The 11773-nt window shown below is 42.6% G+C and overlaps 1 protein-coding gene across 2 annotated transcripts in view; it reads left to right on the top strand.

Annotated features, from left to right (window-relative positions):
* ZDHHC6 (zinc finger, DHHC-type containing 6) overlaps window positions 1–10409 on the top strand; it is a 15027-nt gene extending 4618 nt beyond the window's left edge. Inside the window, exons 4-10 of one of the 2 annotated variants that reach the window (XM_006831343.1) lie at window positions 1161–1322; window positions 3680–3733; window positions 6643–6810; window positions 7742–7783; window positions 8463–8608; window positions 8701–8747; window positions 9804–10409. In XM_006831343.1, the coding sequence (XP_006831406.1) occupies window positions 1161–1322; window positions 3680–3733; window positions 6643–6810; window positions 7742–7783; window positions 8463–8608; window positions 8701–8747; window positions 9804–9907 (723 nt within the window). In that variant the 3' untranslated portion in view covers window positions 9908–10409. The remainder of the gene's footprint in view (window positions 1–1160; window positions 1323–3679; window positions 3734–6642; window positions 6811–7741; window positions 7784–8462; window positions 8609–8700; window positions 8748–9803) is intronic. The other variant, XM_006831344.1, reaches the window with a different exon arrangement.
* The last annotated feature ends 1364 nt before the right edge of the window (window positions 10410–11773 follow it).

The following is an 11773-nucleotide window of genomic DNA, read 5'->3' as shown; positions in this document are numbered from 1 at the left end:
TACATATTTGCAAATAAATAGCAGAATGTTATTTAGCCCTTCTTATTTGTCTGCTTATTTTCTCCTTCTAAATAAGCAAATAGCTCTGACAGGACAGGAAAAGCATACTTACTGCAGCTTTGATGAATTGATTGCAAAGCAGATTTTTCTAGGATTAATGTTGGATTCTCTGGCTATATATATATATATATATCTGTGTGTGTGTGTGTAGATACATGTATATATATATATGTATATATATTTAGGAAACCAAACCCACTCCCTTGAAATTGATTCCTACTCAGAACAATCCTGCAGTACACAAAGAACTGCTTAGGGATTCTGAGACTGTACATGTTTACAAGAGTGTGTGTGTATAAAATATTCAAAAGGGCTTCAAAAAGTTTGTAGAAACTTTTTATCTTTTACTTCCATTTTTCCATGCACTTTTTGAAGCTCCCTCATACAATTACGGAGCACTGGCCTACTAACCACAAGGTGGGCCTTTCAGAGCCACCAGTCGCTCCTTGGGAAACCCTGTCCAGGGTCGCTAGGAGTTGTCGGAGCTAACTCGATGTCACTTAGCAACAGTGTACAGTTATGGAATTAATTAGATTTCCACATTCGTAGCTGTTGTAAGAAGAGTTAGAGGGAAGAACACTGAAGGCGACAATGACCCCACCAGGGCATTCTCTTTCCGTCCACCACATGTGGCCCGTTGTAGTTCTGTTTGTCCATTTCTAACTGCAGCACCCTGGAAGGTGACTGTGGAGAAGACCCATGCCCTAGAATGTAAGCAGATTAAACCAGCAAGGGAACAAGTTGACTTAAGGGCAAGTGGTCATGTGACAAAGTTCACAGGTCACAAATTCAAGTCCCTGGAAAAGCCCAGAAGGTAAGTAAAGAGTACAGGCTTAAGGGAACTTTGACAGTGGCAGGCGCATGCTTCACGGAGATGATACCTTCATCCAGAGTTTGGTGTTTGATGGTCTTCAAGAAATTGCATTAGGCCCCATGATACTAGATCTTCCAGTTACTCGAGAGAAATCTAAAAATCTGTGAGATGTATGTGTGTTTGTGAAATCTTCTGATTTGTAAATGTTGGCAACAATCCTCAGTCTTTTAAGACTGTGTACAAGCCTGATCATAACCAAGTACCGCAGTTGTGTTGTCATCCGCAGCTGTCCTTTGGGTGGAACACGGTCAAGATCGACATGAGCGCAGCCCGGAGGGACCCACTTCCAATTGTTCCTTTTGGATTAGCTGCCTTTGCCGCCACCTTGTTTGCCTTGGGATTAGCTATCGGAACAACCATAGCTGTTGGAATGCTGTTTTTTATCCAGGTATGGCTCGCATTACCTCTAGCCAAAAACAGTCATGTGACCAGGGCTGATTGTAATGAGAAACAAAGGCTGTGTGTAAACATGCAGTATGAAATGGAAATGACTTTGCTTAGCCCATCTGCATAATTTAATGTCATCTTCTCTGTACTAGATGGATAATTAAAGTAATTTTGCCAGAATTTGTAGGTAATTGATTTAATTTTTAAATGTTGATTTACAGTGAGATAGTAAAGAACTGATTTAAGGAGCTCCGGTAGCGTAGCGGTTACAAGTCGGGCTGCTAGTTATGAGGTCAACAGTTCGAAACTACCAGCTGTTCTGTGGAAGAAAGATGAAGATTTCTGCTCCTGTAAAGATTTACAGCCTCGGAAACCCTATACGGGTCGCTGTAAGTTGGAACTGACTCCATGGCATACCACCACCACCACCAGAGTTAGATAGTGTAGTAACAGTCCTGGTGTAGCATTGTAGGATAAGCACTGGGCTGCTAGTGGACAGGTTGGCAGTTCAGAACCCACCAACTGCTCCTCGGAAACTGTATATGAGATCGTTATCAGTCAGAAACTGACTCAATAGCACTTAACAGCAACAACAAAGAGTTAGATAGTACCTTAAAATTGAGAACACCCTTGTGTATCATTTCTCTTGATCTTCGTATCAACACCCCAAAAAGGTAATAGAGGCATGATTGTTTTCCTAATTAACTTTCAGAAAGGCTCAATAACTTACTCAAGGTGACACAGTTATCTATTCAGCTAGTATTTTTTGACTATTGTGTTAGTCCTTGGCATATATTATCATCTCACTGACTCTCCATAGAAACCCTACCATCTAGATGGGATTCAGTACTACCCAAGGACGATTCCTCTGCTGTTGACTGAGGCTTCAGGAATGAAACCCAAGAGGGTCTTGCCTTTAGGTAACTCATCAGTATTCCCAGACAGTGGACTCCTGGTGTGGCACTGTAGCATCAGCACTGGACTGCAAACCACAAGGTGGGCAGTTCAAACTTCCCCACTGCTCCTTGGAAACTCTATGTAGGTTGCTATGAGTCGGAACTGACTCAAGGGCACTTAACAACAAGTAATTAGTTATTCATATCTGAGTTAGTATACAGAAACCGTTAAGTATCGATGAAGCTGACTTCTAACTCAGAGCAACCGTCTTGGACAGAGTAGACCTGCCTGGTAGGGTCTCTGAGGCTGTACATCATCGAAGGCTGTACACCTTAGAGAGGTTGCCACATCTTGCTCTCATGGAGCTGCTGGTGTGTTTGAAGGGCTCCTTGTATGTGATGAAGGGGTTGTAAAGTGCTGTGGCTCGGTAGGATGAGGACCGGACTCTGAACCACATGTTTGGGAGTTCAAGCCCACTAGCCTCTCCATGGGAGAAAGATGAGGCTTTCTGCTCCCACAAAGGTTTTGTGGTGGTGGTGGTTATGTGCCGTGGAGTCAGTTCTGACTCATAGCAACCCTGTATAGGGTTTCTGAGGCTGTACATCTTTACAGGAACAGAAAGCCTCATCTTGCTCCCATGGAATGGCTGGTAGTTTTGAACTGCTGATGTTGAGGTTAGCAGCCTGACTTGTAACCACTATGCTACCAGAGCTCCTTCCATAAAGGTTTACAGCCTCAGAAACCTTATGCATGGTTGCTATGAGTTGGAACCAGCTTGACGCCACTTACCAACCATAACATGAGAACACAGAGGAGGATCTGACTCTGAAAGGACCAAAAGCACTTCTTTTGACTCAGTCCTTCACTCCATTCATTCCTCCACTGATTGACAGTCTGCTGTGGGCCAGCCATTGTGCTAGGCCTTTGGAATCTGAGGAGGACTCCTTGTCTCGGGCTGTTACTACTGTTCCTGTTAGTCTGTGTGCACTGTCACTTCTAAGGCGCAGAGAGCTTCCAGGGAAACGCAAAACTCTCCTCATCAGGAATGCTGGGCTGCTGGCTTGTAATAGAGTCACTGCTGTTTGTAATAGATGAGTCACAAACTCAAAAATAGTTCATTCAAATTAGAAGAGATTAGAAATCGGAAAATGCACGTAAGTACTAATTATGTTATATCATTGTTGCGTTACTACTCTCAAAACCTGGTTCAGAAATATTACGTGAGACATGATTTTTGATGAAAAGAGTCGGTTCAGACTTGAGAGCTGTGCTGTCGTGCCGTGACCGGGAGCAGTGGTCCGGCGGGCCTGCACCAGTGGCCCCAGCTTCACTGCATCCTCGCTGTGTTTCCCCGTTAGGGGATGGAGCAACAAGCCATCTCTTTGGGTTCTTGTGAGGTGATGATATTAAATGAACCGAAGTCACATTACTCAGTTTTGCTCTCTCTCATTTAATTTCCAGATGAAAATAATTCTCAGAAACAAAACTTCTATTGAATCATGGATTGAAGAGAAGGTAAATTTTAATAATTTGTTACTGAATCTTTAAAAAAAAAAAGTATTAATTAGTCAATCAGCCTAAATTAGTCACTCAACCGAACTGTCTCCAAGGGAAAACTTGGCTATCAAATGACTCCCTTGAGTTGTTCATATGCTGCGTTTTGTGCCATCCCCAGTTTCATACAACTGCTGCAGAAATCTACTCCTCACAAAGCCTGAGTTACTGGGGAGGCCTATTGCCACATGTGCTCTCAGCCTGGAGGAGAAGGCGACTGGTGTGAGAAGCAACCTCCATCCTACCGAGCTGCATTCAAGTCTGTCTTAGTACTTTAGACATCATGTAAGGTTTCCTAGGCCTCACAACCTCCACACCAAGTATTACCAAGCAGTTCACTTTGTGCTTCTGTACCTTTGTACTTGTTCCTTCTGTCTAGAAGACTCTTCGTTCTCTTTGTGCCTGATATCTTTTCCCGTCCATGTAATGATGGGAGAATCTCCGCCCCCCTTCACTGAGCGCTCCTCTTAGGCTAAGACCATGTTAAAGTCATTTCTGTAAACCACTCTCACCCTTATCAGCTGTGCATTATAAATAGAATGTACTTTTCTGTTCGCTGAGACTGACTACCTTAGACCTCAAAGCTCCTGTTTTGTGAAAAGGGAAAAGAAAGTCTAACCTTTCCTGCCTGGGTGTGGATGGAATTAGATAATTAAATAGGCCCATACATGTTACCGCTTGAGAATGCTGTTTATAAATAGTTAATATATCTTAATACCTGCAGGAAACTTTTCACCAAAATATTGTCCTCTGATAATAAGATGTTAACATTCATTAACTTTTTTTGTTTTGCTAATGTAAAATGTTTATAAATGTCATGTGAAATCTAGTAGTTATTTTAAATTGGCATTCTTTTGCTAAGTAAAAAAAAATTCTGTGAGATTTGTAGAAATTATCAAACTGAAGGTTTATACAACAGATTTCACCTGGGTATCTAAGTTTGTGCATGTTGTATGGTGGTGGTGATGGTTGTGCCATGGAGTCGGTTCCAACTCAAAGCAACCCTGTCTGGGGTCTAGGGTTTCTGGGGCTATAAATCTTTATGGGAGCAGAAAGCCCCATAAAGAGAGACTAGTAGTTTCCAACTGCGGACCTTGCGGCTAGCAGCCCAGCTGGTAGTCCACCATGCTACCAAAGCTCCTTACATGTTGCATGTTGTTACTAAGTGCCATCGAGTTGGTTCCCACACATAGTGACCCTGTATGGGTTTCCAAGGAGCGGCTGGTGAGTTTGAACCTCCGACCTTGCGGTTTGGAAATGACTGCAACCCGAACATGGTCTGGTTTGAGCTTATTGAGAACCATCTCTATGAAATCAGGTCGAAATTCTTCCAGCAAGCAGTGAGCTGTGAGGACTTCTTCTAGAGGATACAATTGCAGTATTCCTGCTATCTGACGTGTGCAATCCCGGGGCCTTTCTCTGTCTTTAAATCTGAACGCAGCAGCATCCAAGGCTGTGCGCTCTTGAGGTCCTTCTGCATGTAACTTCTGAATGTATGGAAATATGTGTAAAATTATATCTTCAACATGTAGTAATCCTTCCTCAGTCAAGTCCACATTAATGATAAAAAAACATAAAACCTTGGGCTCCTTCCTTTTGTCCACCAACAAGAGTATCTACCCAGCCCTTTGATTTCAGTTCAGCTAATAGACTTCCAGGGCCTTCATGCTCAATGAGATGACCAAGATAATGGCAAGGGTTTGATTTGTAGTATTTCTGAAGATCAGGTATGGGAAATATCCCACAAAGACTCCTAATATCCTTAATGGGTACTATTTTATAAAGTTGTTTAACATTGCTCTTCTTGGAAAGGGTGTTCAGGAAATTCTGGCAATGGGGCATTTTTGTTCTCAACTTCAAAAAACAACTTTACTACCAGATTAGTCAAAGGAGCTCTGGTAGCGTAGTAGTTACGAATTGGGCTGCAAGCTGTAAGGTCAGCAGTTTGAAACTACCAGCTGTTCCACGAGAGAACGATGAGGTTTCTGCTCCCGTAAAGATTTACAGCCTCGGAAACCCTATGCAGGGTTTCCATGGCACATAACAACACCACCACCAGATTAGTCAAGTCATCTGGTTCAAACCGACCTTATGGTTCAGTGCTTATCCTACAGTGCCACACCAGGACTCCACATGTTGCATAGGAAAAAATAATTTATCTTTCTACCACTAGGTGTCAGTGGAACTTAAGAAATTTGAAACCAATTTATTTCCTTTACTAGCAGTTTCAATGCCTAGAACATCGTATATGCAACCTGAATATTTGTTGTTGTTAAGTGTTGTCCACCTCATAGCAACCAAGTACAGGGTTCCCAAGGAACAGCTGGCGAGTTCAAACCACCAACCTTACGGTCCAGTGCTTATCCTGCAGCGCCACCAGGACTCCTGCACACATGTGTGATAATGTTTGGAAAATGGAAAAAGGTCTTCTGAACACACCTGTCACCCCTCTGCTTTCTGTGTCCCCGTGTATCCCCGCTACCCAGCACACAGCCGTGGCGTTCAGTGTACAGGGAGCACTTGTACTCTGGGTAAACCTTAGCTTTTCCTTACAGCTGCTTATTACCAACAGCCCATCGTTGACTCTTGTACTTCCAAATAACAGGAGCATCGAAGAGTTTACTCTCTGGAGTAAAGTTAGCAATCTTAATAAGAGTTTTCAACATTATTTCTATTAAGCTCTGTCAGACATTTTCTGGATGATGACATACAAGGTTGGTATTGTGATAAACGTGTCCATCTCTTCGCTGTACACTAATATTATAACAAGGAGGAAGTATTCTTATGAAATAAATTGGGAGTAAGTATGATCAATTACAGCCACTTAAGACCAAGGCATTAAGGCATTTGCATTTATCTGATACCCACAGGCTAAAGATCGAATTCAGTATTATCAGCTGGATGAAGTGTTTCTTTTTCCTTATGATTTGGGAAGTAGATGGAAGAACTTTAAACAGGTATTTACGTGGTCAGGAGTCCCTGAAGGAGATGGACTGGAGTGGCCAATAAGAGCAGGCTGTCACCAGTACAGCTTAACAGTGAGTCTTGTTTTCAGCTAGACCTTCCGTTATGTCTCCCTGTCTTCCCAGTTAACTCCTAGCATGTCCAGATGACAGACTAAATCTAGTAACATAAACCATTCCTTATCTCATTTACATTGCTCCTTAACTCTCCAGGCCTGTGAGAGAAACTCCTGATTCCTTTGCTTACTTATATAAAATATGGCTGGAAACTACTTCCACTTTGCTTTCTAACAGGACTCCTTTCCAACCAGACTAGTCTGGCACCATTCATTGTCACATGATTGCCTGGTTTATTTCTGTCCCATGACCTCTATTCTGTCTGCAATGAACACCATTCCCATCCCACTTCTTTCATAAAGTGCAGCCTACCAACTTGATTCATCTGAATTTGATGCTTAGTCATATACTACAGCATGAAGTCTTATGCTTTGATACAATTATTATAGCATGTCTTTAATGACAAGGTTCTAGAACAGGGACCATGTGCCTTCTTTGTTTTCCCTACTGTGTCTGATATTGTACGACTGCTAATAGATCAGTCGCTGAATCAATGAAGTGACTTGTAATATTGACTTTACTCAAGACTCATTTGTAACAAGTGTGCGCTCAGTCTGCCATGTCTGAATCCCAGAGTCTTCGCCTCAGCCACTCCCCTGGAGGCTGCATCAGGACAGAGCCTGTCTCCCTCGTCCTGGGCCACAGTGGGTGTTCTCTGAATATACACAGATGAGACACTAGAGTGGGTACTGGGAAGAAAGTGCCACTCTCAGCCTCAGGTTCTTGGGCATAGGAGCTCCTATCTATGCTAAGAAACATGGGTCCTTTAACAATTTGAAATGTTAGAATATTGGGAGCTTGTCTTGTCCTTCACAGTAGGTGAGGAAAGGCAGTGTTTTGCAATAGTTTAATAATTGCCTTATTTTTTCTTTTCATTTCTTCCAAATAGATAGAACAGCTGAAACAAAAAGCAGATAAGAGAGTCAGAAGTGTAAGTAATTTTACAGTAATACTATTTCTTTTTCCTCTTCTCAGGCTCTGCATTTCTGTCTGTGTTTTTTCATTGCCTTTGAATAGAAACCAGTGGCTGGCTTTTGTTAAATAATGCCTTAATATATATTCATTGAAATACGTTGCAATCCACTTCACTATTCTTTTCATTTGAATAATGTAGGCTGGAGATTCAGAGGGAATTTAGTCAACCTTTGTTGCCAACATAGAAAAATAACTATCCTCAATACACATCATTGGTATGAAACCCATCTTCTCCAGCTCTGCTGTCCAATGCGATGGCCACCTGGCACATGCAGCTATTTCAATTAAAATGACCTAAAATCAAATCAAAGGAAAGCTTCAGTCCCTCCGCTGCACTAGCCACGGGTCCCACATTGGATGGCAGAGTCAAAGCGCACCCATCGCTGCAGATGATTCTATTGCGCAGCCCTGTGTCTCATTCATTCTTAGCTCTGTGCTTGAAATGAAGGATTGTAAAAAACCTTGAGAAGAGGAATCCTTGGTGTACCCTTAAGGGGACTGGGTGGCTGGGAACTGAAAAGGAAGGTGACTTATCACTGGATGGTTTGGACTCACTGTCTAAAATTTAATTGAAATTTTAAAACTTGGGTATTATGTGTAAATCCTCAAATTGTTCTTTTGGTCATTAACCACAGGTTCGCTACAAAGTCATAGAAGATTACAGTGGAGCCTGCTGTCCTGTGAATAAAGGAATCAAAACCTTCTTTACAAGCCCTTGTACGGAAGAACCTCGCATAAGGCTACAGAAAGGGGAGCTCATTTTAGCCACACGAGGCTTACGGTAAGTGACACGAAGGGCCAGATTCCTTCTTTAATGACAAAGTGGCCATTTAGCCTAAAAGAAATTCATTTTTAATCTTTTAAATATTTCAGATACTGGTTGTATGGAGACAAAATTCTTGACGATTCGTTTATAGAAGGTATGGAAATGGATGTTAAAAGGGCAAGATTGCTAATAATAGTTCCAAATTCTACAAGAATCACTTTTGTGAACAGCCACATATCAATTGCATTAGTGAGCTAGATATAGCAGGGCAAGGCAGTAAGAATCGAAAAGAAACTCCATATGTATTTCTCTTAAGATTTGCAGCTTTCAGGTTCCTGTGATGATTGCTAACACCTGAGCTCATATTTACATGTGTAAGTGCTTTGACTCGTGGGACTGAAGTCCCCAGCAGCCCTGTAACCTCGGTCTTCCCAGTTCCATTGCACTGGTAAGGAAGCTGAAAGCTCAGAGACACCAGGCAACTTGCCCAAAGCCTGAAAATCGGCAGAGCCTGGACTCCACCCAGAGTCTGCCCTCAGAGCCTGTGTTTTCACTCTGCACTGTAGCAGCTCCCTCTTGTATGGATGTGCCTCTTCATTATAAAACCTAAAGCATTGGAATTTTGCCTTCGATTTTGCTAAAGTTGTAGAATTGTTTCTTTTTTCAAGTCAAGAGTAATCCAGAATGCCCTTTTAAAACCACACCAGGTTAATCATAAGCTAACCTCCTTCTGGTGGCTGAGGCAACCTTGATCTAGAAACGTAAATATTACAAAAAGCCTAAAAAGAGCTTTCACCACGCTACAGGGAGATACGAGGGGGCTTCAAAAATTCTTGGGGAAATGGACTTAATTGAAGCTCCCTTGTTGCTTACCAGGAAGAGTTGCAGTGCAGTGGTGTACCAACACCCCTTCATGACCACAACTGTGAGTGAATGAATACTCATGGAACCTCCCTCTGGCCTCTGTCTGGGACTGTCCTGAATCACGTTAGCCCCTTTCTCAGGTAGTGGGGTTTGAGAGGTATCCACTTTGTAACTTACTAGGAGCATTTAAAAACAATAATTTGTTCCCCTTAATTTGTGCTCAGAAGAGACAGTAAAGGGGGAAAATAGTCTACAATTGTATTAGTTGGAAGTAGTGGGACTTCAGTCTCAGTAACATTCATATGTATACCTGACTACTTTACTTCAGTCTCACTTCCTCCCTCAGGTGTTTCAAGAATAAGGGGATGGTTCCCTCGGAAGTGCGTGGAGAAGTTTCCCTGTGATGCCGAAACCCATCAAGCTCCAGAGGGCGAGAAGAAAAACAGATAGTCCCATTGAAAGTAAAGTCATCTCCAAGCCCCCTCCATTACTTGAAAATTGTACATATTACTAAAGAATTATGCAATGAACCCATTCTGGTTAAAGTGTTCTTTTCTTCCAAGGTGCCCTAGTGCCATGATTTAAACATTTGTATGACCATTTTGAAATGGAGAAGCCATTCTCGCTCTACCTTTGAATTCCTCCCCTCTTTGTCACCTTTCCCTCCTGTGCAAGGGGAAGCTCTCGGCGCAGTAAGTTCACTCACTGCGCTTTCTCTCGAGTTCTCTTGTACGCTGCGCACTGTGGGCCTCACCTGCAGACACAGTGCCCCTTGCCAGGAGTGTCTACATAGGATGCTTTTACTCTTCCCTCCCCCTCAGCTGATGACTTCTGATTCCAGACTAGAGAATTTAAGTTGTCAGATTCAATAGAAGTGCAAATTTTGTTACCTGTCTTTTAATAATGCAGATTTTGTCAAATCAAATAAAGATCAATGGATGTTCTGTATAAATCATGGTTTTTGCACAAAGCATTTTTCTTTTTGCTGATGAAAAGGCTGTCTTAGTTCTTTAAAGAAAAAACTCAGCTCTACAACTCTGGGACAAGTTGACATCTTGAATCTTGAGTCTTAAAGACATTTACCCTGGGAACACCTGGTAGTGCTACTAACTAAAAAGGTTAGTGGTTCTGAAGCCACCCTCTAGGAGAAAGAGGTGGCCGTCGGCTTGCATAGATGTGACAGCCATTGATCCCCGTGGGGCGGTTCTGCTCTGTCACATGGGATCTCTGGGAGTTAGGAATGACTTAACAGCACTGGGTTTAAATGGCATCCTGAGGTTTCAGCCTCTCAGAGCTTTTCAATCGAGTGAATCAGTTGCTCAGACCCAGTTGAATGTATTAAAAACTGAAGTTTGCAGAAGTGATGGAATCCAAATTGGTTGGGCCTGGAAACTTAAACTAAGGATTGCTTAAACACAGCAGAATTAAAGGAGAGAATGCCCTTTCTTCTGGACTTAAGAAACCTATTCCAATATCCTCCCTTCATTGTTTCCAAGGCAGGGGACTTGAAGCTTCAGGGGCTAGGTTAAGGTTCTGAACAAGGGAAGGGCACTCAGGATTCAACAGTAAATGAAGCTTGACTCTGCCCCAGTCTTGGGGAGACAAGGGTGTAGAAGACAAGTAGATACATTCAAATGGAGAATTAAAAAAAAAAAACTGGTGGGGCGGTCTTAATGGAGGTGACTTTGAGGCAAATGAGGGTCATGCCTCTAGGGGTATCTGAGGCTGGGGGAACTAGAGCAGACACTGAGGTTAGGGGTGTCCAGCACATCTGAAGAGCCAAAATAAGTGAGTGGGGAACTATGATAACGAGACAATAGGTTATCTAGGGACCTTGCAATTAACTCATGCCTTCACTAGAAAGCCCGTCCAGGGTCACTCTCCATATCCCTATTAGAAGCCAGGGCTTAGGATTTACAGTACATACCTGGGGGGGGGCGGCATATCCAATCTTTAACAGTTCACTTCAGTAATTTTTAAACTTGGCTCTACACTAGAATCACCTGGGGACTTAACCTGATGCCCAGGCTATGCCCCAGAGCAAGGAATTCAGAACTGCTGTGGGGGAGATCCCGGGAGCAGCATTTTTAAAGGCATCCAGGAAACTCCACTGTGCAGGCAAAGTTGAGAAACACCAGTTTATTTGATTCTTACGCAGTCCTCTTTGTCATCATCTGCAGGAGGAGATAAACACCATGGTACAAGTATTTGCAATAGTTTATTTTAATAAAGATTTTACATTTACATGTAGAAGCAACACATGATAACCAGGGGGTAGGGTCCAGCATGAGCTGGAGTCTAGAGGAGAAAACTCTC

Source organism: Chrysochloris asiatica, unplaced genomic scaffold, assembly GCF_000296735.1.
Source record: "Chrysochloris asiatica unplaced genomic scaffold, ChrAsi1.0 scaffold00003, whole genome shotgun sequence".
Classification (NCBI taxonomy): Eukaryota; Metazoa; Chordata; class Mammalia; order Afrosoricida; family Chrysochloridae; genus Chrysochloris; species Chrysochloris asiatica.
Note: the sequence above shows the minus strand (reverse complement) of the source record. Positions and strands in the feature narration are given on the sequence as shown.